Source organism: Sitodiplosis mosellana, unplaced genomic scaffold (genome assembly GCF_009176505.1).
Source record: "Sitodiplosis mosellana isolate CC-2019 unplaced genomic scaffold, AAFC_SMos_1.0 Smas_scaffold_3, whole genome shotgun sequence".
Taxonomy (NCBI): Eukaryota; Metazoa; Arthropoda; class Insecta; order Diptera; family Cecidomyiidae; genus Sitodiplosis; species Sitodiplosis mosellana.
In genome coordinates, this window is record NW_022595246.1 from 10799552 (window position 1) to 10824532 (window position 24981).

The window sequence follows — 24981 nt, forward strand, 5'->3', positions numbered from 1 at the left end:
TCTCTCTCTCTCTCTCTCTCTCTCTCTCTCTCTCTCTCTCTCTCTCTATCACACTCTCTACCTGATACACATACAGCGCACACAATTTTATAATATATGAGCTTGATTCGATTGAAACGGACGCTAGCACACCACACACAGCGCCAACAAAACAAACGACTGAACATTTTCAGCTCCTCACTACGTATATACCGTTAATTTTTCCAACGTTCGGCTGCTACAACACACATATGCAACCACTCTCTCTCTCTCTCGCACACATACACACACATCGACCGACCGACCGACCGACAGACAGAGCGAGAGACAGCAAAGAGTGAAGCGAGTCAAGTTGCCTGTGAGTCGGTGCTGTTGCTGCTCTGCTGAATTCCGCGCTACGGAACCGGGCCACATACAGCATATATACACAGTGCGACAGCATTCGTTTCCATCACACTCTCACAAAGCTTCAATCATTTTCCACAGGCATTTTCCCATGGCTTCTAACGAATTTTAATTCAGTCGAAACATGCGCTCGAAGTAGTCGGAAGTCCGTTTTTTATTTTGTTGTTTTTCAGTTTTTGTTCTCACACAGAACACACCACAATAGAAAGAAAGACAGAAAAAAGAAAGAACGAATTTGAAATTGATGCACACACACACACAATTAAAACGGATATAAAAAAAAGTATGAATAGAAAACTTAAAAAATTTACGAACACAATACACGAAACAAACAAAAAGACCCAAAATTCTATCAACAACCGAAAAAAATAAAAAGAAATATATTTAAAACTTATATTAGATTAAATTCTGATACAAAACAAACAAACGAATGAAAAAAGTAATCGCGTCCGCGAAACTAACACCGTATGAAAATATTTTGAACGAGAAAATGATGGAATGAAAATTAAATAAAAAAATTGTTTGTTTAAGCAATGAAAATTGCGGTGTTTGAATTTGCAAAGTTGCGCAAAGTATTCGACATAGCCGACGAAAAAAATTGAAAGGAATAAAAAAAAAAAACGGAAATCGCAACGGAAAACACTAAGCTAAACTATTTAATGTAAATTAAATGTGAATTGTAGTTATTTTTGTTTCGATGCAACCAAAAAGTATTATGTGTGTTTTGTTGATTTGTTGAATTATAAAATAAATATAGAAAAAAAGATCCAAAGAGAAGAAAAAAGAAAGCAAAAAGAAAAAGAGAAAAAAAAATGCAGTCACGGAAAAATTACTACACTAAAAAAATGTGGAAATGATCAAACAACAACAGTATGAAATCAGAATGATCGACAAAGTTTTTACCTAAAATATCTAGAAAATAATATACCAAGCTATTAAGCAAAGAAAAAAAACCAATGCCAACACTCGAACTCAAATCAAAAGAGCGAACGAAACCAAAAAAATTGATAACAATTTAAATTCTAAACATTTTTCGAAATGCTTGCATTTTTAAGTGTTTGTTGTATATATATATATGTTATTTCTTGTCCGTTTTGAACCGGATTGACTGCTGCTGCTGCTGCTCACTTGTACATGTTTTTTTCTAGTCTCTGTGTGCTTGTTCTTTTTATTATGTTGGAAGATGTTTTCATTTCCAAAAGCAAAGCTAAACAGTTTAGTTCGTTTTTTCCCCTCTATTCATTTCATTCAATCCGCTTAGAATGTTGCTGTTGCGTTTGTCTCATGCATTTTTATAATAGTCCATTAAAATTTATGTGTGCACATCTACAAAAGTTTGCAAGCCACGTCAAAAATCCAAGAACGTCAAGTGCAAAGAAGCAAAGCACTTCTGTTTCAACTGTGTGTTGTTTTTATGGTTCTCTGAATTCGTTCACTTCAACTGCTCGGCTACCCACAAATAATGCATTTTGTTTGCTCTCTCTCTCTCTCTTCGCCATGCTCCCTGCCATTTGCTCCTTGCTCCTTGCTCGTTGTGGATTGTTTTTGTTGTTAGTGTGTGTTGTTTGTGTTTTTCGTGTTGGGTTTTCATAGCTTTTAATGAAATTGCCATGTTATGCTTGATCGCCTCTCAAGTATGCACCATTTACACAATCGTTTTTCTTCTTCTTCTTCTTCTTCTTCTTCTTCTTTTTCTTCTTCTAAATCCTCCTTACCCTTTCTCACCGCATTTTTCTTTCTGGTTTTTTTTCCCTTCATCCTCTTTCTTTGTTTCAAGAAGTCTGCTCATTTTCATTTTCCCTTTTGTTTCGTTCAATTGTTGTTTGTGCATGCTTTTATAGTCTTATCTTACATTTTCAAGTGTACTTTCGGTTCGTCATCGTCAGCTTATGACAAGTCATTGAACATTGAGCGTTCTATAAATGCTCAAAATAGTGAAAACAAAAAAAATATAAAAATGAAAATACTGCTTATCACAAAGTTATTTAAGTTCGTTCGATCTGTTTCCCATCCCATTGTTTGGAATTGGTCTTGGAGAACTTATCATCTTCACTCGTTTTGTTTTCATTTTTCACTCTTTGTTAAATCGATGGTAATTGTGCGGTCTTCTCTTCGGGAATGGCCATTTATTGTGAAAATAATGAACGACAACAGCCCAGCAGAACAAACAAAAAATTGCAAAATATTCAGATCGGAGGGTCGTTTTTTTATGATTGTATTGACATGTACGCGCACCACAAAATAGATTTGTGACATTATTTATTTAATGATTTGCGTTCTATTTCATCGACGCAAATCATCGAGAGATCCTCGATACGATTGGAAAATTAATCGAAGCACAACGGAAAACGTTCACCCGTAATGGGAAGTGATTGAAATTCATTTGAATGGATGTGCGAATAAACGCCAAAAAAGCGGAGCGAGACCAAAACACACTCAAACACATACACACGGTGGTTTGTAAATGAAACGACTTGTTTAATGCGGCAATGATGTTATTACGTCCAATTGCCAATCCAACCTATATACGGTTATTTGGGTTTTTTCCTCTCTCTCTCTCTCTATAATATCTACCAGTTCGACTCATTCTCTCACTCTCCTTCACCCGTGTGACTGTCATCGTCGTCGTCTTTTTTTTCAGTGCGCCTATGCATAGATATACAATGATAGATAGACAGATGAGTGCTAGTACATTAACGGCATTTTTCTTCCTCCCCTCGCGCTGCTTTTGCCATGGATCGTGCGTCAAAATCAACTCGCTTGAGACTGTGTTCGTGATTTAACGAAAAACCATTGCCGTGCATAAAATACGGAAATTTATCCGCATGAATCTTAAAAACGGTCTGCCCGCAGTGCAAAACACTAGCAACCCCATGACATGGATATGTTCGGTTGGATCGAACTCTGTCTGTGTCGGGTTCGAAGCGCGAGGCTTTTTTTTCTCTCTCTTTCCCCAATTGCTTCTTCATTTTCCTTTCGTTGCGTGTATGCAACTTTTCTCATACACACGGGAAAAAAAACAATGGCAAACAAAACCGAAGAAGAAAGAGAAGAAAAAAATACCAAACAGCACACATATTTTGGCGAGGCGAAAAAACTGCTTTTTCAAAAAGGTTAAATTCCTTGAAAAACTCCAATCGATTTTAAATGACAACACAATGCTTATGAATTGTTATGTCACGAAGTGTTACTGTATTTAACAGAGAGAAAAAAAATGAAATTCATTTGAACTGGAATAAAACGTGAAAATGGTAAATCCTTGCCTGTCACTTCCAATTCACTCCGATCTCCATCGCACACTCCGAATTTTGGTGTGCAGAAAAGATTGAAACCAATGTTTCCGGAAGAGAGAAATAAAAAACGTTTAATAGAAGACAGAAAAAAAGCCACCCCAAAAATGCTGAATAACCATCGTTCACTGACAGAAAAAGTGGAACGATTATGGCACGATGTTGATTGGAACTGAAAGCAAGTGCACTAAAAGTGAATAGCCAGCTGAACGAATGCAGAATGGAAAAAAAACACGACTGGAAAATTGATTAGCATTTAGGTTTCATATAATCAACTGAATAATTTATTTGTACCATTTCTGCGAAAAAAAAAAAATTATGTGTTCGTGTGCAATATCTTGTTTGAGCCAACAGCCGCAGCGCTCACATCACACACATTTTTTGACATCGAGTTGAAATTCTTTTTATCCGTTCGTTCGTTCATTCGTTCGGTGCTATCTGTCGCGTTTATATAAACGCAAGATATACTCATTTTTACTGTTCCTGTGCTGTATATTTGCCAATAAAGTTTTGCTGTTGCTGTCATTTCATATTTCTCTCGACAATTTTTCTTCCCTGTTTAGCCCATAAACAGATAGCTTTTGATATTGTGCACGACGAACAAACAAATAGCGGAAGAAAAAAAAAGTCTGCTTCATTGGTTGCTCTATCGCAGGTTGCAATATACTTATATCAGTATGTATGTTTGTGTGCTTTTCATGCGAATAAAAATCGACAATAAAGTATCTTTTGTGCTCCATCAAACAGGGTAGAGCATTCGGTTATTCGATATATGCTTGATGGTCGTTATAACGTCCAGTGAATGATTTCAAATGAAGAAAAATGCGTTTGATAGTGGTTGTGACGCGTTTGCAGTAGCTTTCTTTCATAACTTTTCTTCCAGTCTATCATGTTGTTGTTCTTTCTCTTCCCGTTTTTTTTCTCCTTCTTCTTCTTCTTTTTTCACATTCTCTTGTTGTATTGTGTGTATATGTTTGCTTCATTTTAATGCTATATGTAGTATAATGGCCTGACGGTTACCAATGAAAAGGACCCTACGGCTTATTTCGTTGCAAATCAAATGGAATGAAACGTGAAATAATAAATAAAAACTAGTACAGAAGAACCGACGACAATGCGAAAATACGGCAAAGCATAAACGCAGCAACGTGTGTATAAGAAATGTGGAGAGTGAAAAGGGGATAGAGCGAGCGTGAATGAATATAGTGTGGCGAAGAACGAAGAGCGAAAGAGCAACCAAATTGTTGTATATATTTCCAGGCGAGAATGTGAGAGTGTAATTGTGAACATGTATCTGTTTGAATGTAGACTAAAGCGAAACGAAAAAGATTATCTGCATTGCAACACATTTCGGTGAAAACACACAATAGCAATAACGGCAGTGGCAGAGCGACACTGAGCGAACTGGTGCTGTATGAGCAAAGCTACAGCAAAAGCACGGCACGGCAAAACCGAGCCAACAACTGACACGCCAACTGAAATCAGGATCAAAGAGAGAAAGAGAGAGAGAGAGAGAGTTACGAACAACAACAACAGCAGCAGCAGCAGCAATAACAAACAACAACAACAACAAGAACAACGACACAGAAAAAAATTACAGCTTGTACCAATCAAACGATGTGCTGGTGCCTTTTTCTGCATTACTTTGGACTATATTTGTACAAACAAAGCGAGAGCCGAGAGCGAACGCGCACCAAAGACAAAACTTTTGCGCTTTGTTTGTTTGATTGCTTTTTTGTGTTGTTGTGATATATATATACCGAAATGAAAATGAAACTAGTTCCTCGCCATCAACCCCGAAAACAACAACCAATGTCTGTACATATATATAATTTACTATTTTGGTGGGCGCTCAACAACATATATATATATATACGGCGAAAAGAAAAGGCCTGAAGAATAAGCGCAGGCCAGTAAATTGTGTTTGTTGATATAAATTCCTGGTGGCTTTGGCGAAAAATATATGGAAGAGGGTAGCTCGCTCATAATTTCATGTTTTCAACAATTTATACCTTTTCAACCTCAAACAAACAGTACAATGAAGCGTTTACACGCAAGAAACTCCGAGCTCAATGTATTATTACATCAATCTCTCTCCTTTCATTTGCCTACTGCTGCTGCTGCCGCTGCTTGTTTTCGTCTTGAATTTGTCGTCACCGCTCACCCAAACAGAATTTCGCTATTTAATATGGAACTGGTGTATATTTCGCTATAATATAGTTTGCATTGTAAATGTTCGAATTGTGAATGGTAGGCAAACATTTTTTTCAGTGTGCCAAAACGCACACCATCCATCCGTCCAATGTGTGTATGCGTTGAAATATTCTAAACACCAAAAACGAAAACTCCGCGGTTTCGGCGAGAGTGTGTCGTCGGCAATGGCACAAAGCGTTCCATTTTCTAAGAATACATAATAAGTGGCAAGGTTCACAGTCAAATAATGCAAATTCTTTTGGAAAATTCCTCCACCTCTCCTCTATTCAGCCATCAAAGTAAGGCGGCACATCACCAACATTGTGGAAAGATATGTGCTGGCACCGACACACCGATCCGTCGATCCGAACAAATAGCAATGCGCTCTGCTCTTCTGCTGCTGTTCACGTTTCATGTTTGTTGAAAAGAGCCCCAGAAGGAATGGGCCAAATAGCAATATGCATACCTCAGTGTGAACATGGATTTGATTTTTTTCTTTGCTCGTGTGTTGTGCTGCGACGTTTTATTTGGAACATGAACATTGTCCGAAATGGCTTGAAAATTTAAGCTTTGGTGGTGTGTGCAGAGTCAGCATTATCCTACTACATATTCCATGGTATATTATTTAGTTTACGTGCGTGCATTGAGATTCGCATGCGAAAGCAGTCAGCCGAAGCAGCACAATAAGAGCTCGGGTTGACTCTGGGGTCTCCTTTTCGGTATACACTTTTTTTCTTCTTCCATTTTTAAAAGAGTCAATACATAAATCGCTTTGATACTATTTGAATATTAACAAAGGCAACGACCAATTGCTAGTGCACAGCTTTAAATGTTCGAATGGGGTGTTTTTGTCGTAATGCGCGTCGGTTTCGACACATTCATTGTGTGTTTGAAAGAATGATTCGAAACTTTACCATTTGTTCCGTATGTGTGTGTGAGTGTGTTTTTGTTTTTTTCTATTCATCATGCGATAGAGAAGTCACGTGAACACAACACATGGAATGTACACAAAGACCACTCAATACACGGCAATAGCGCACTTTTTTTCCATTTACACCAAATAAAGTTATTAGAGAAACAATTCCATATATGGCTTTTCCGATTTATACAGCCAGTAATTATTATAGATTGAGAGAATAAAAAAACACACACGCATTCAATACATCTGCACTCGTACATCCACAACATTGTTTTCTAGTCATATTTGCACTTGTGCTACCTGTTTCCGGTTCTTGTTCCAATCGAATGTCAGTGGCTTTTTTCCCATCCGATGTTATTGCTTCTTCCATGGCTTTTATATAGTATATATCTACGTACATTTATGATCAATAACTATTAAGTACTCGCACTCAATCTAACCATTAATAACAATCATCAGGGAAAGGAGTCGTGCTCATGCGTTCATTTGCCTCATTCATCGACAGACAAATAGAAGTAGAGAAAAAGCGAAGACGAGAGAAATTGGAGAGAAAAACAAAAAGGCCACACGACACAGACTCTGTCATGTGTGTTATATTCACACATGATAAATAATGGAGTTTCATTTGTTGTGTCACATGCTATCGCATGATACACATCGTTCAATGTTCATAAAACAACGCATTTATTGACTTCTAACAAAGCACACTACACACGGATTCACCCCGGAGCGCGGTGGAAATGAACTCAAATTTATGTCAGTTCCATGGATATAATTACGCTTTCTATATCCTTAAGCAACACAAACCAATTGTCTAAAAACATTTTCACCACGTCGCATATGCAACAAACAATGAACCAAAAACAGATTGCACGATGATTTAATGGAAAATACATCATATTCGTTAATGTTTCTATTTTAGAATTTTGGGAAATGAGCCTCGAAATCTCAATCCAAAATCGCAATGAAAAAGCACTCGTCGGTGTGTCAGAGAACCTTGTGAAATATGGCAAATTATTATTGACGCCAACGAAATGCGGAGCGCCATGACGAAATGTAAATGAAGCGAGATTACATAAATCCAATGGAGCGAACGATCACGAATGTTACGATTTCTCAAAGTAAATAAATAAATGACAGCAGGGAATTATGCCAGTCGATTTGTGACGTTCGAATTACGAGCCGAGTACAATTTTTGTGCGCCCACCAGAATCAAAATCACAAAGTGTATACACGCAAAACAGAAAAGTTATGAACACAAGAAAAATGAACGACCAGCAAAAATATCGAACCATGATAAATATTGAATGCAATCAATCACGAGTTGCTATGGTGCAACGAAGTGCATCAATTCGCTTTGGCACACAAAAATTAGTATCGACACGGTGACGAAGAAAAAAAAAGGAACCACAAATGCATCGGTTTCTAAGCTACGATTGAGCTGCCAACGATGACCAGTCGAAAATAATTCCATGCCAATTGAATTGCAAATTGAATGCAAATCGAATGAATAAAATTTCGCGCACAATTTCATTTTCAATAATTTCGTTACCATTTTCACCCCATTTCCCCGCGTCCGCAACTCTCGTCAATAAGCTAAACCAAATCCAACACAATATGGAACGTGTGCCAACAAACGCGACGCTTAATTGATATGGAAAGTGCAAATTGAAATTAAAATTAAAACGATTTGCATATAGAAAATACGTCAATGGCACTCACGTGTTGTGTATCCGTGTCTCACTCTCTTTTGACCGACGCTCAAAGCGTCGCGCTTTCTGTGTCTCTCTCTCTCTCTCTCACTCAATGCGATGTGCTCATGCTGTTGTTTTTCGATGTGCTACAAATGCAGTCAAAGGGACGTTGAGTACGGACGTGCGCGGACGCATTTTCAACAGCCGAAAAAGCGGTCGTGTTTATGAGAGGCACAAAGAGTGTGTGTGTGTGTTTTTATGTTCATGTGTGAGCTCCATTAATTTAATAACATTAGATTTAATTAAAAAAAAATACGTTCGCGAACGCTGCAAATTGCCACTTCTCTCTGTCCATTCAATCCATTTTTGTTTTCTTCTTTATCCCATCGTGTGTGTGTGCCACAGCCGCTTCTGTTTCTCTTAATTTTATTCATTTCGTACTTCTTTCATTCATTTTGATATTTATAAATCCGTGTATATTTTGATGCGAAAATTTTCAAACAAAAGCTTTACGCGTTGAGTTTGAAACATCAAAGCTTTCCACATCATCTCCGGCTGGCTAACTGCTGTTGTTGTTGTTGCTGTTGTGTGTTTGGGGAACGTGAAATCCACTCGATTTATGTGAAACTGCTGTAAATTGTAGCGCTAAATGAATTAAAATGTTCTGGTTGACTTCGTGTGGATTTGTTTTCATGACAATCAACACGTCGAACGCTTAGGCATTGTATACATAGATATATATATAAATCCTAGAACGAAGCTTTTGTAGAAAAGTTTTTTTTTTGCAAACCAATTTTGTTTAATCGCTTCACCTCCAGCAGAGAGCAATTTTTGCCCATTTTACCATCCTCCCTGTTCGAATAATTTATGCATAAAGTGTATGTGTGTGTGTGTGTGTGTGTGTTGGCAAATAGTCCCACACCGTCGGTTTTTTATTCTTTTGCCGTACGTATGGACAATTTATCAAACATTCACATTTGTTGCAAAACAGAGACGCGAGAAAAAAAAACTAGAAGAATAATTGTTTTTTCATTTCCATTTCGCTGATTGAGCTTTTTGTTCGTTGGACTGGTGCGTGTGTGTGTGAGTTTGTATGAGAGAAAGTGTACAATTTTTATTCTCTCTTCTACAATAGCAAACACAGAAAAAAAATAATAATTTTGTACCATTTTTTATATTCTGTAATATATGTGAAAGCCATTGAACACCCGATATCTCAAAGCTTCGAAACGAAATGACCTCAGTTCGAGCACGAACTATTTAATTGGAGTTTTAACCCATTAGTTGGTGTGCAGTTACTTTTTTCTATCTCTTTTTCGCTGTGTCTGAATAATTTATATTTATTGAAAAGCAATTAATGCGACCATTACTACGTACCGTACTGAGCTCATTTAAAAGTTAGATAGCCAAATCATAATCACCATATAAATACACATTTTTTTATATATATCCATCGTGCGAGTCCGATTTTACTGTATAAAACAACACATATCCAATTGTTTTTTGTGGGAACAAAACCCATACATTTTTTATAACTTGTTGCATATTTTTCCCTCTCTGTCTCTCTCTAACTTTTTTTTATAGCTTTCGTATTGTATTTTGTTGCCATTTTATCGTCTGCTTTTATGAAGAAAAACCAAACCATATACCAACGTCACATTATATTTATATTATTTTATCTATATTATCTATCCAGCATAAAAACAAATAAAAAATGATTACGACAAATCGTTCGGTTTAAATGTCCATATTCAAGTCCAAAGTTCTTAGTATACGAATAAACATACGAGAATAAAAACCGTTTCGGAAATTGAGTTGTACGAGATATCATCCATATTTCACACACTGCCGAAATGTATGACGAAAAAGACATTGCGTCATGACACACAAAATGAAATGTAAAAATAGACAAAAAAGACACTTTCAATAAAACGACGCTTTAAAATATCAACAAAATCAAATCCAAAACAGTGGGAGAGAGAGAGAGAAGAAAAGAGTAAGCAGTGGCGAATCGATCAAAAAGAAAACACAAGTAATGGTGATTGATGCACGTTAAGAAATATGGAACTGACAATATATGCTCGACGAACATTGGCAACAATCCCATGAGCTGTCGATAAAAAAGTTGAAAAGTCAAGCAAACTACAACCCAATTGGAAGACAAAGCAAGAGGCGGAGATCGCCGAAAGCTACACATACTGCGAGCGAGACAACAACATCATCATCATCATCAGCAGACGAAGAAGTAGAAAGACAAGCGAACAACATGAATGAATCGCGTAGCGACAGCATGAATAATGGGATGCCGGCCAGAATTTTGATAGACGATAGGATAATAACACATAAACTGATTGCATTCAGCTGGAAACTGACATGAACGTCGAACGGCTGGCAGAAATAGAGAGAAACACAAAGGAAGAGAGCGAGTGAGAAAATGGATAAATGCTAACCAATTTGCAACGACCATTTATTTTAAAACACTGAAGTGTTTGTGTGTGACAAAACGACCAATTAGCGTTTACGCTTCAATTTACCAATAGCTTAGCTATAACAAAGCAAAACAAAAGTAAAAAAAACACACCCTTTGTAGATAAATCCAATGCCACTTAAGTACTCGTAAAAAGTAATAAAAAGCTTAACACAACAAGCAACAACAATATCAAGAACAACAAAAGAGAAGAAGTAAATACAATACAACTCCAAATGCGACCGAGAAAAATCCCGTGGAATTATGTAAACCAATCGTCACACTCTCAAGATGGATACAATTGACAGGGGGCGATAATATTTATACAATAGTCAAAACTCAACTCACAACATAACAACAACAGTAACAGCAACAGCAACAGAGAAAAAGAAGAGGAGAAACCAATCCAAAAAAGAAACGATATAGAGAAGAACCATAACACCATCAAATTGAAATTGAATCGGACAAAAAAAAATCCATTTTGCAACACTTGAAATAGCTTTACACCGGAGAAGGGGAGCAAGAGCAGCATGGCTGCAGTAGCTGGACTGTATGGCTTGGGTGAGGAAAATCGTAAATATCGTTTGAAACAAGCTGCGCACGATCGCGAAGCGGCTAAGGCTAAGGAAGAGCATAAGCATGCCGATAAAACACCCGATGGATTTAGCGAACCGTAAGAATATCTCATAAACACTCTCACATATTTTCCAATCAATTTTTTTCCATTCATTTAACCAACCAAACAAATATATATATATATATATATATCTATATCTATATCTATCTATATATATATATATATATATATATATATGAAAAAGCAACAGAAAAAAAAAACGTTGACAGTAAAGAAAAATGCGATATGACAGACAGAATCATATATGAAATCAGGGCATAAACAGGATGAAAGAACAAACGAACGAACGTAACGAATGAAAAAAAAAACATTTATGAGAAAAGAAGAATATGAAAAGAAACGTGAGTCAAAGCAGACGCGTCGATGATGAAAATGTGATATTTTATACAGTTTGTATTTTGGCCAATTTGATTTTTATTTTTAAATTTCCGAAATATTACGTATAAATAAAATCAGATGATGATGTTTTGATATCGTATATTTTCCCCTCTTGATACGGCTATGACAGCGACGACGACGACGTCGATCAAATACGTGAATGGCATTCGAGCTGAGCCGAGGCGAGGCAAATCGGGCAGCAAGAAGGAAAAACGCCAATTTTTCAAATATCATTTTATCGTTCGTTCTCTTGCTGGCGGAGAGAGAGAGAGAGAGAGAGAGAGAGAGAGAAAGAGCGTGTCTCTTGAGATCGCTATTTGTTGTTTTTTTATGGCTTCTTGCCTCAGCGAAAACTCACATTGGCTCAGCTGCCATATCATCTTAGCTAATTTTTTCTGCAATCGAAGTCTGGCCATACGCACGCGTCTGTGCACATTCGTTATGAACCCAATTTTTTTTTTTTGACCCAACTTTTTTTTTCCGTTGTTGCTGTTGTTGCCCATTCGAAAGGAAACCAACGACAAAAAATTCGTGTGAATTTTTACGTGAAATATGACCGTGGCAATTTTGTCACTCAACTATTCTGCGGTTTTGAGGACTTTTTTTTTTTTTGCTCCGCTTGCTTCACTCAAATTAAATAAACCATCACGAGAAATGAAAAATCTGTGAAATGATTTGTATATTTTTGTTGTTGTTGGTCGGGAATACATTTTTCGGGTCGCATGACGTTGAAGCGTACGCTTCGATAGGCACTGGACGAACAAATGAAATGGATATACATCGGTTTTGATTACGTATTTTGATTTGAAGTTGTTTTTCTTTTTCTTTTTTTTTCGTACTCATTCATGACACACAACTTGGTTTTTACTTTTATTCGGTTGTCGTGATTTGTTGATGGAGACAGCGTCCGTGAGTTTGGAGTATGCTCTGTTTGCAAGTATTTTAATTGGAATTTGGAACCCACGGTGAAACATTTGACAATCTTTTTTATACAGCTATACGCATCTAGACGAGGATTGTCAGTGTGTTTATATCGATGGGAAAGCACGATGATGATAAAAAAGAACATAAACTACATATATGCCAATCGAATTACTCGTATTTTGAGTAATCATGAGTTTGTTGTTGAAATCATATTTGAGTTTCTTGTTGAAATTCACAATTGAGTTGTAGGTGCGAGCATTGGTTTCCCATTTTTGTTTCGGTTTTTCGTTTCTTTTTCGTTTTCATTACACCAAAATAGATCTCTTCTATTATCTTTCATTAGCCGGGACAATCATGAACCGTCATCAACCTATCACTTACAGCCAATTAACCGAACAATAAAAAAAATCAGTCCCCTCAAAGCCAAGCCAAGCCAAACGATACGTATACGCATAGAGAAAAAAGAAACTAGAGTATACCATGGAAGAAGAAGGTCTATCGTTTTGTTGAATTTGAAGTGGGCACAAAACGGATAGATTGTTTGGATGCTGTCATGACGAAGGCATGATATTCAGCTAGTTGATTATACTTTTGTGTAGACGCTATTGACACTTTTTAGTTCTTTAATAATTCACTGTATCAAATCGTTTCTTTTCCCTTCGGTTCGTTATTTTTCTTCTTCTTCTCTTCAATTCGATTCAGTTGGTCGTATTATTGTTGTTGAAATGATGTTTCCTGCGTCATCGCATTGTGAAATCAAATTAAAAATCATAAAAATTCAATAAGATGACAAAATAAGAAAATTTCCACGGAAACAGAGACAAAATCTCAACGATCCAAATTCGTCGCAGTTTCGTTTACTGAATCCATTTTTCCATAGTGATTTTCCATGAAACCAAGACGAAGAAGCATACAATCGAGCAAAAGCATTTACCCCATTCATTACCATCCTGTTGATTAGTTAATGATATGAGAAAACGAGAAAACGAGACACAAACTCTCAGATCCAACCACCTCACCATCACCATCACCACCAACACCATCATTATCATCCCCAACAAAGTCGAAAATTGAAAGTTCTCGTTACTGCTCGCTAGATACAATTTGATGTCCGTTACATTGTGTATGTGTCTAGAGGTATTATTTTGTATAAATAGGCATTGAATGAAATTAACAAGCAAATCCGTGCGATGAAGTCAAACGATAATCTTATGTATTTGAGAAATTGGATTGCCGACAAGAGAAGTCATGAGACGTTGACTGCTATTAGGCGGCTCTCAAATTACCATTACTATGTAAATAATTACGAAAGTAAATTGATATTGATATGTAAACGTTGTTACTAAATTACTGTACCGTACCGTACAATACAACAGACGAAACATGACTCGTCTTACAGATCGATAAATAATATTTCAAATAATTTCAAATAATAAAAGTTTTCCGTTTTAAGCTCTCGTGCCGTTTCTGCTGCCGTCGTCGGTAAATAACGTAAGTATCCACCACTGTCCCCGGCCAGAGTGTGATGGCAAAGTTTTCACCGTAAAGAAACTTCCAATTGAATTGTTCCAATTAGGAGAGAAAAAAGTTTTTAAACCAAACTATTTCGACAAAACGGCCCGTCACTACGTGTCCATTGGCGACGAGAGAGCACAAGACACACTTCCACTTGATTTCATTATGCTCATTACCGAATGATGGAATAGAAGAGCTCAGAAGTACTTAAAGTTTGAGAAAATTTGCAACGGCATTCAATTTTAACCCAAATCCAATGGAACTAAAGAAACCATTCAAGGCACAAGTTTCAGAGTTAGTGAGTGTGTTATCTCAACACACAGCCAATTATATTTTTTCAAATGGAACGGATAATCATGTAGTTGCTGCTGCTACTGCTGTGTGGTCAAAAATTAATCCCTAATTTTTCGGGATTAACATCGATGTAACGATATTTTTCAAGCACATTTGTTTTGTTGAAGACAACGTATGCCAACGCATCTGAACGCATTGCAACGCGCAGCGCTTTGTTTTCATTACGGTACGTATGTGGTTACACAGTTTGAGAATCATCGGATTTTCCGAGTTTGCGGGAGAGAAAATGCGGATTGAGAGCGAGAGAACCGAGAGAGAGTGAAAAAATATGTATGCCAAATGAATGAGCATCAAACAATCCAGAGCAAACGAAACACGCTCGCATGTGTTGTCGTATGCATGGCGCGTATCATAGTATACACACATTTCAAGCCATACAGTTGAAAGCATCGAGCAACGATTTTGCGCACATTTCCACAGCTTTCAAAAAGACTGAAATTCATTCTCTTTCTCCGTTTTCGTCAATCATCGCACACACATACCAGCCGCTGTCGTTGACAACAAATTCCCAATACCAATACCGAGAATGTGTAAATGTTGAGCATCCGAATTGCTTTAGCGTGACTTTTAAACTCATATACATGTCTCTGTCTATTGCGCTGCCCGTGAATGACTATCGTCATGAATTAAACCACAGAGCGCGCGCTGAGTTTTCAATCATATCATTTTCGTTCTCACTTTAGCCCAAAATGCTGGTTAGAATCTCTCACTCACACACCCACATGCAAACAAATCTGAATCGTCCGGTTGTGTTGTTGCAGGCAGCCAACGTGCGAGTGAGCAGTACGACTGCTGTGCGATGTTACTGAACTTCAAAAAAACGCCAACAATCCACACATACAATCACATGCGAAAGCTCTTCTATACGCTCGCTCTCTCTCACTCATCCTTGCTTCATGTGGAATTGGACGAGGAAAAAGGTTGCTTTTTTTTCTCTTCTTCTTCTCATTCGATTCGTTCGAGTTTTTCATTCGAAGAGAGATCGACGGGCGCAAAAAAAAATTTCGTATGGCAAACGCAAGGCAGTATTAGTGAAAATTATCAGCAGAACAACGTATCAAAACGGAAAATAAAGTAAAAAAAAAAGAAAATCGTCAATTTTTTCACGATTTGCAAGTGATAAAAATTATTATTTTTTGTTTGTTCTCTTGGTAAAGTCGTACACGAATAATTGAACGAAATTCTCGTGAGAGAGAGAGAAAAGTGTGTGTGGTGTTTGGAGCACCACATTGAAAATATTTGACTGTAAAAGAAGAAAATTTGGCCAACAGCATTTCCACTGTTTCAACGTGAATTGAGTATTCGCTCTGTGTGAGAAAACATTTTGAGAGCTAGTGTGTGTTTGAGTCTGTGTGTGGAGGATTTTTCGGAGATTTCATCAAGTGCAAAATGCGAATCCTGAATCAATCCATTACATAAATTCCGAAAGGTGTTATCCAAATTCCGGAGTGCAATTTTGGTCCAAATGACCGTGATTTTTTTTTTTATTCAACTATTTTTCCATTCATTTTACTCTTGCTCTCTCTCTCTGTGTGTAAGTGTGTCTGAGGTGGAATATCATTTGCATTTTCATCTCAACACACAACAAAATAGTTTGATTTATTGCTGAATTTTTTTTTCTCTTAATGACCGAGAAGATTTTTCTTTTTTCGCTCATTCGGTTAAAGTGAACGATATTTCGAGTTTGTTATTAGAATTTGTACAACAAAGAAAATGTTCGACGGTCTCGGTCAGTTGAGGGAATAAAACAAAGTGTTCCACACCCGAATGCATGCCAAATGAAAAAATGAACAAAAAAGAAAAGACGAAGAAAAAATTCTTCACAGAAAAACGAAATCGAATGGTCATCTCTACGGTTGAATAAAATAGCGAATAGCATACGGGACAAAATGTGTTTTCATTTCCATTTGAGTTTAATTTTGTGAGAGCTTTGTAAGACTTCACAGCGAGAAAATTTTTCGGAGACGTTGATTTCGTATACTATAGAACGCGCGCGCCAGAGAAAAACCAATATAGAGAGACCCAAGCAGTGAGCATCGGGCACGAGACAGAGAAATTTTCGTCGACAGATTATTTGTGTGCACAAAGAACGATAATGACTGTGAGAGTGTGACTTAAAGATGAAGATGAAAATGAAGTAGAAGAGAGAGACAAAAAAACCCCGATGAGTGGCTGATGTGATGAGGCAAGACGCCTAGAAACAAAATGACCGAGAATAAAATGACCGATGAAATCCTTTATGTGCAATTTGACAATCGCGTTATAACAGAACAATCAATTGTTCTGCTAGAAAATGTAGAATCAGCAGGCAACAACAACAACTGCCCACTTTGTACTGGTACAACGAGTGAACAAGAAACGAAACGAAATTTCCACTTGGTTAGCGCACGTTAGTGCAAAAAAAAAATTATCGTGTGTGTGTGTGTGTAGATATGTTTATGACTGTCCGCAGAAAGTGGCAATGAAATGAAACCATGTAATTTGTTATGGTCGACATATTTGTGTGGCGTTAACAATGGCCAGCGTGAGTCAGCAACAATGGGGAAGCCCGATCGAAGTCGAAATGCGATAAATGCCTTTGAAAATTTATTTGCACCAATTTATGGCTGTAAAGAATTCGCAGCACACTACCAATAATTCATGACGTACAAGACAATAACAAAGCAAGAAAATGAGCATTTGGCTTTTTTTTTGCCCACTTTGTTCCTATGTGCGTTCATTTCGTCGCATGAATTGCCGTGATTGCGTACCGTCGTAATTTGCCATTGAGTTTTTCCCCCACTCCTCCTTGAAACGCAAACGAAAAAAAAAACAGCCATTGCCAGGAGAAATGGCATTTGTTCTTTCATCGTGCGCGATTCCATTTGTTCGCTTTTTTATTTGTTCCCGAAAAAAAGTGAAATATTTGTTGTCCTTTTCATAGGAACGTAAACGTCGTTACCTTTTCATTCGTCGCATGTCGATACACTATTGCACACATAGTGCGAAATCCCTTCAACTAATTCGCTCGTGTGACTATATACATATACACTCATTGGAACCGTATCTTTCTTTCTTTTTCTTCATTCGGCCTCAAAATGCGCTTTTCACGATCACCATTTCTCTATCTCCGTGTGTACTTCTGCTCTCTCGCCAATTTCGAACCGTCGACCATACATACAAACCTATTGCCTTTTCCATCTTGTACACTTTTCGACTATTTATACATATCCCGTTGTACATATATATATATATATATATATGTCGACACACGAATAAGCGTTGTGATTACTTACTTACTGTTATGAAAATGGAAATGTATCGCGCGTGCCTCTAAACTCTAGTCCACCAATTTTTCCAACATACAAAATACACAATGCTTTTCACACTCAACTGCTCGTTCGCTCTCACTCTCTCGTTCTCTCATTTTCGTATGCTCTCTTTCTGGCCATAGCATTCGACATTCGCTCATGTTCCCGTGTGTTTCAAAGCGTATCATTTTTCATCCTTGTCGCTCTGACGCTATTGGCGTTTATGTTTGCTGTATGTGCACACATTGTGTCGCATGAGTGTGTACGATTCGTTTTTTTTCTTCTTCTCTTCATTCTTCTTTTTATTTATTTTTTTCCTGTCGCTATTATAGCGGAAAACAGTAGCAATGTTACAGCATACTCATAAATATATTGAGATGAGACTTTTTTCCCAACTCGTCAAGTATCTTTTTCCTTTTGGCTCTTGATTTTTCTATTCCATCTCCTTTTTTCACTTTTTTCTTCGCTCGACTGTTTATTTTCAACGGCTGTCGCGTACAAATCGAAATTGTTGTAATCGAAAATAACATATTTAAAAATAAAATGGTATCTCCCAACAAAAAAAAAACCCATTCGGCTTGAATACAAGTGAATCAAATGAAACTGAAACTCGGGGCGCCAAAAGTGAAATTGAAGTAAAAAATACAAAGTTCATGAAATACATGTGCATTTGAATGTGAAGAATCGTTTGACATTCGATTTAAATATATATCAAATTTTGGTGTTGTTGTTGTTGTTGTTCGTTTCGCAGAACTCGTTGTCTCTGTCTCGTTCGGATCACGTCAGACTCATAATCGATTTATATGCGAATGAAGTAAATGTAATCACAAAATGTGTCTGTCGCAACACACATCATTTGCAAGCGAACATAATCGAAAGTGAAATAGAAACGGGAGAAAATGACGGTCGAGGTGCACGGTGATCCTGAAATCACTTTTTTTTACTCTCTCACATCGATGAACATCCGAACATGGTGCTGTTGTTGTTTTATCTCTTTGCTTTTTTTTTGTTCGCTATTCTGAGTTCTTTGGTCTGTCTATCGGGTTTGATTTCGGTCGTATCTCGTTTGCCTTTGTGTCATTTGGTGTGTTTTTGTGTCACTTCCGACCTCGCTTTAATGACGTAGACGAGTGACAAGATGAAACAAAAACATTTTTTTTTTCAATAAATTTCAAAAGACTTGGCAGAAAGAATTATTCATGAACAAATAAAACAAATCGAAAAAAAGAGAAAAAATAAAAAGAGAGAAAAAAAACCATCAACGCACACTCACATGGGCCGAGGAAAAAAACTGTCCAAAGAGACATCAAGGCTTTGAAACGACACGTACGCGTAACAGAAAGAAGAAAAAAGACAAAAAACAACGTGAAAATCGCCCAGCTTTTGTTCAATGCTCGTTCATTTGTAAAAGACGAACGTCGAAAACCTCAGAGATGCACGACACGAAACAAAAGAAGAAAGGAAAAACGGCATAACAAATTCGAAGTGAACCTTGTCTGTTTAAACGGCTGAAAAATGAAAACGAAAAAAATGAAATAGAAGTAGAGAATAACCCTCATGACCATTTGTATTTTGAACATTGTCGTGTTTTGACAAACTCAGTCATACGTCGCAGCAGTTGGTGCTGCATCGTGCACTAAAGCACCACACATTTCCATAACATTTCCGTTTTCTACCTTGCACACTCAAGTTACATAATTTTCCTAGTGTAAGCAGTGTTCTTCTCGCACAGTCTGCGTATCGATTCAGACCGAAAAAAAAATCGACTTCTCATTCGCATCATCTCTTTTCGTCTCATCTATTCGGTGGCTTGATTTGACACAGTCATCATCCGATAGTAAATTATCTCCTAGATTATCTCACAGCTTACGCAAAACCAAAAGGCAAAAAAGACGAAAAAAGAAAAAAAGAAAAAAACGAGCGACAACCCGAAAAATGAATCCCGTCGAATGAACGGGCTAACAAGTTGTGTTAACACAACACATAAAATTCGTCATATTGTGTGATACTGAAGTGGCACATAAATTGCGTTACAAACGACGTAACCAGCGATAAAAAATGTATAAATATAAAACAAGTGGATTTCCATAAAATGCAGATCAATTTGTTTGACATGACAAAATAACATATAGCAGCCGTCAAATCCGGCAGCCACGTCTATCAACATTGTTGGTTTTTATTTTTTTCGTTTCGTTCAAAGTCGGCTTGAAAATGCCAACACTTTGAATCTGCATATTTTCAAACGGAATTTTCAACTATCGATTTCCATCACCATCGCAAAAACAACAACAATAAAACCCATTTCGACTGTTCCGTTCGTGAAAAAAAAACCTCATTTTGATTGGTTTGACGTAGTCGAGTGCATAGTTTTTTTTTCCAGTTTCGACTAAACCGAATATGAAAATATAAATAATTTTTAATTGAATTTTCTGCGGATTGCTTTGTGTTCAAAGAGCCGCTTGAGAGAGCAAAAGAGATTTAATTGAATGGAAACTGAATATTGAGTAGAGAACGGTTGATTATGAATTGGATTGATTCATAATTTGCATTTGGCACAATATCGCGGATTGAACTCATACTTTTCAAGTGAATTTTAATATTCTGTTTTATTCGAATGTGAATTGTTTTTCATTTGATGTTATAGGCGGAGAGTGAATTTTAATTATTATTCGTATACAAAATTGGAAAAAAAAATATGAGCGAATCGTTGATACTCTGAAGCTGGTCTGACTAAAAATAAGTTAACAACAACAAAAATTAAGTGCAATGTTATAAATATATTATTGGTTATACATCCGATTGAACATGAACAACAAAAACACATCCAGCTGCGAAAAATTTTAGTGCATTTTTTTTTTGTGCTTGCTACAAAATTGATTGGAAAAAAGTAAAAAAAAAATGAAATAGAAGAAAATCGTTATAAATTCAACAATCAAATCAATACATATTCGAATTATACATATTTATCATTACACGTGTAAAAGAAAATACACGAAAAAGGACTGAACTTAGTTTTACAAATCATACAAGTTATTATCGTTACCCAACTCCACCAAAGGAAAAAAAAATATATCATTGTTACCATAAGCTTGACAAAGCGATTAGAATCCAAGAGAAAGCTGTTATTCTGTGTTAATGCTAGAGTAAAACCAAAGAAGATTTGGCCAAAGTGCGAAATCAAGCGATCAAAAGAAAATATCGATCAGAGTGAAATCTTCGCTTGAATTGAAAAAAAGAATAAAAAAAATCGAACGAGGCGAAGATCCAAGAAAAAAAAATACGCAAAATTTAAGGCACCAAACGCGAATCATCGTTGTAACGGCCATTAAATGTATCATAGCCAGAGCATATCAATAGATGTACTTTCATAAGTGTGCATATACAAGATAGTAATAATTGTACCTTGCACATCACCGTCAACCATTTCTCGAGTGGATTTCATCGAGAGATGGGGTCTAACTCCCGTTTTACGACCGAAACAAGAGCCGCCGTTCAGCGGTGAAAATCAAACAAGTATATCGCCCCCTCTTCTCACAGACAGGTAAATGCGACTGAAAACAATTACAACGAACAAAAAAAAAATCCAAACCATACATCAAAAATTCCATCTCTTCAACAGAACTAGAACCGAATTTATTCCTAAATAGATCATTTCCTTTTAGATTGTTTACTGCCAAAAGAACACTTTCATTTTCCACCTCTTTTTGTCTCTGTATATTTTTTTTTGCTCTTCTCTCGGTAATCTATAATCACTAAAACCACATATGAAAATGAAGCATCGAGATAAAAAAAAAAAAATGAAAGAAAAACGGAAAAAAAACGCATCATGAAAAACATATCCAAATCGTTGTTTGATTCGAACTAAATCCAATAGGTTTAAAAGCTTTTCGAACGTGTGCGTATGTGAAACATGAACGCGTACATTTGTCGTCACCGTCTCACTGTTGTTGTTGTTGTTGTTGCTGCCGTCCACAAAACCACTAGGCAAAATAACACAAAATAAAATGTGTATGTTTTAAACCTTGATTGTGAGCTGCGGCCGTTTACCGTTCTCAAAATGACAGTCCGCGTGACGTGAAACATTAATCTTGTTTTAGTGTGTGCTCTTTTTCATTCTCTCTTTCCACTCTCACTCATTTCTCGGGCCTCTTAAAACGAGCATCGTGGTGCGCGTACGCATCGAGACAACACCAAAAAAAAAACAAAAATTCCGTAACATACTCGCAATTTTGTACAAGGCACACGAAGATAGATCGAGTTACATGAATGTATTTCTCGTTATATTTGTCTTTTTTTATTAGTTGTTGTTGTTGTTATTGTTGTTGTTTCGTGTCTTTGTTATTATTATTTCGTTGAGCACAGAGTTTACAAGCGGTGAAAAGCATTTATTTCTAAGAGCGTTTAAATGAAAATCGATTTTATTGTTAGTCGTCATTTTCTATTCTGAGCGCGATGCTACGGATGGCTGAGCAATTGATTTGTTATGAAGTCAGGCAACAATATCTTGTTGTTCAGTATGAAAGAGACAACAACAACAACAACAACAACAATGGCACTCAACTCGGTGCCAGTGTGAGATATGTTGGCTGGCCAAGGTTTTTCTATTGAAGAAGTCTTGCGTACAATGCGACGTGAATAATAATGTATCTCATTGCCAGAGAAATGACAGGAGAATGTAATAAATGAGCCGTTTTTCGATTGAATTTCCAAATAAGCGAAAACAAACAATAGCCGCAGACTTGCTCATTGCTCATCCAAATTACTTCCTCGATTCCCAAATCAATCGAATGAGAAGAAAAAGAAAAACAAATCGCTTTTTCTAAATGGAATAAAGTCTTCGCTTATCCGCGTACAGAATAGGGAAAGAATCTACCGTTTTGAATTCAATGAATGGATAAAAATCCGCTTTAGTGGTGGTAACTGAGGCGATGGCGACAATGGCCATTAAAGCTATTCGTCTAGGAATATCATAATCAAAGATAATTTATGACCATCCCATAAACATAAAATATCTCAGCTAAATTAATAATTATCGAATAGCGCTAATAGACACATTTGGCATAATCCGTTATTTACGATCACTAAATGATGCTGTGTCGATGTTACGGTGTGAAAATGACCGGGATGACGATGATGCTCTAGACACAAACACATCACATGTGATCATCATCACCATCGTGGTCGTCGTCATCGTAGTGAATATTTTATATCAGGAAGACTGTTCTACATATATATCATCCATTCAATTAAGTTGTACTATGTCAGATAGACAGAGAGGAGATATGAGACGAGCGCACGCACATCGTTTAATGGCTTGAATCCAATTGTGGTGAGAGTTCGGAATGATGAGGAAGGGAATGTGTGTGAGTTGTGTGTTCTGATTGCTCGAGTGGTTTTATTTGAAATTGGTCCATTGTGTGAAACAATCAAAACATAAGGAGATTTCAGTTCAGTTACGTCCAGGTTTTTTTTTCTCTTTCTTCTTCGATTCAATGTTTTAGCCCCAATGAGAAGATGTCATATATATATATATATATATATATATATTCAAATTGCGCGCTTGTGTCCGGATGTCTCTTGAAATTTTCTGCATATGTAAGCGATTAAACGAGCTTTAAACCACTTCGCTCCACTCGAATTAGAGCAGGAAAAAAAAAACAAACAACACACTTGAACTAACGTAATAATCTCTTCAAACAATGCGCTGCAAATCTTCCGGCAAATAGAGAAGCAAAAAGTAGTCGAAGAAGAAGAAACACGAATGGCAGCAAAAAAATGTAACAACGAGAATAGCATTGAAGTTGCCATTTCTCCAACCAAAATGTACTACTCATACATCATCTGTTTGCTTAGCTCGCATAATTGCTCCTTACGTTCTCAACAACGTTTGTCCGTGCGCGCGCTTGCTGGCTCACACAGTCTTGCTCTCGTGTAATATTTTGTTGTGGCAGCGACATTGTACCGAATCGCCCATACAGCGACACACATATTATGGTTTGGCTTTGCTTTTGATCGATGCGAATATGTGTGTGCAGCAATGGCAGCAGCAGCCGCCGCCGCTCAACGGTTGAGTGAGATGTCTAATTTTAGACACTGATACGCTGTATGTTACTCGTTCGAATCAGTCGATTTCCATTTGAACCAATTATTTATAGATACACTCGTTGTTGAATACATGAGAAAAATGCTATTTTTGATGAGTCGAGCAAAAAAAAAAGAACGTCATATCTTTCATTCAATATGGTGCTAGCAAGCAAAATATTTTGGTCGGATGTGCGCGCGAGCGCTCGCACACGCACACACACTCTTATCAATTAAAAATCGTGCGGCACGCGTTCAATTCACTCCGTTTTGATCGGTGTGATCGTTGTGAACGGTGTCTGGTGCGCTTTTTTGCATGATTTGCCGTTCCTTCTGGTGTTTCTATTTCCAGTGTGCCGCAATTTTCGCTAGGGGAATATCACGCTCCTGAATCTTGTGAAATATTTGAGATATTTGAAATAAACATCAATTGTATGACATATTTTCGAATATTTCGAATAAATAAATCAGATTTTTGTGGATTTTGGAGATATTTGAGATTTTTTGCATTAAATCCGAAAAAATACATTTAAATATCATTCATAATCACAAATATCCACCATATTTCATCCGACAGATTCTTAGAGATAAATTGAATTTTCTTGAAATATTTGAAATAATTTAAGCGTGATATTCCCCTAGAATTTTCGTCAATGCTATATCCGATCAACGCCAATAATAATTTAATAATATAATTGTGTGTTGTATGTATAGGGCTTCTGCACTATTACCTTTTGCCATGCACACATAACACACAATTGACGACGAGCCGTTCAAGCGCGCCCGATCAAAATTGCGATTGCATGCATATTTGCATGAAAAACCAATCTTCAAACGCTTGCTGTGTCTCCCTCT

At 36.9% G+C, this 24981-nt stretch overlaps 2 protein-coding genes across 10 annotated transcripts in view; one reads left to right on the forward strand and one right to left on the reverse strand.

Annotated features, from left to right (window-relative positions):
- The window catches only part of LOC129566160 (xenotropic and polytropic retrovirus receptor 1), a 37321-nt gene extending 16712 nt beyond the window's left edge, over positions 1 to 20609 (reverse strand). The window contains exon 1 of the mRNA XM_055441805.1: positions 20599 to 20609. The gene's annotated coding sequence lies outside the window, so the exon portion shown is untranslated. The remainder of the gene's footprint in view (positions 1 to 20598) is intronic.
- Positions 1 to 24981, forward strand: part of LOC129566162 (potassium voltage-gated channel protein Shaker) — a 54204-nt gene that overhangs the window by 5589 nt on the left and 23634 nt on the right. The window contains exons 1-2 of one of the 9 annotated variants that reach the window (XR_008687707.1): positions 461 to 1254; positions 10177 to 11620. The exons of 1 other annotated variant lie outside the window; for it this stretch is intronic. Coding sequence is in view for 7 of the 8 variants with exons in the window: in XM_055441812.1 (XP_055297787.1) it covers positions 11478 to 11620 (143 nt within the window). In the remaining variant the exon portion in view is untranslated. Of the gene's footprint in view, positions 1 to 460; positions 1255 to 10176; positions 11621 to 24981 lie in introns of those variants that run through there. 7 more of the 9 variants (XM_055441814.1, XM_055441808.1, XM_055441809.1 and 4 more) reach the window with 7 other exon arrangements.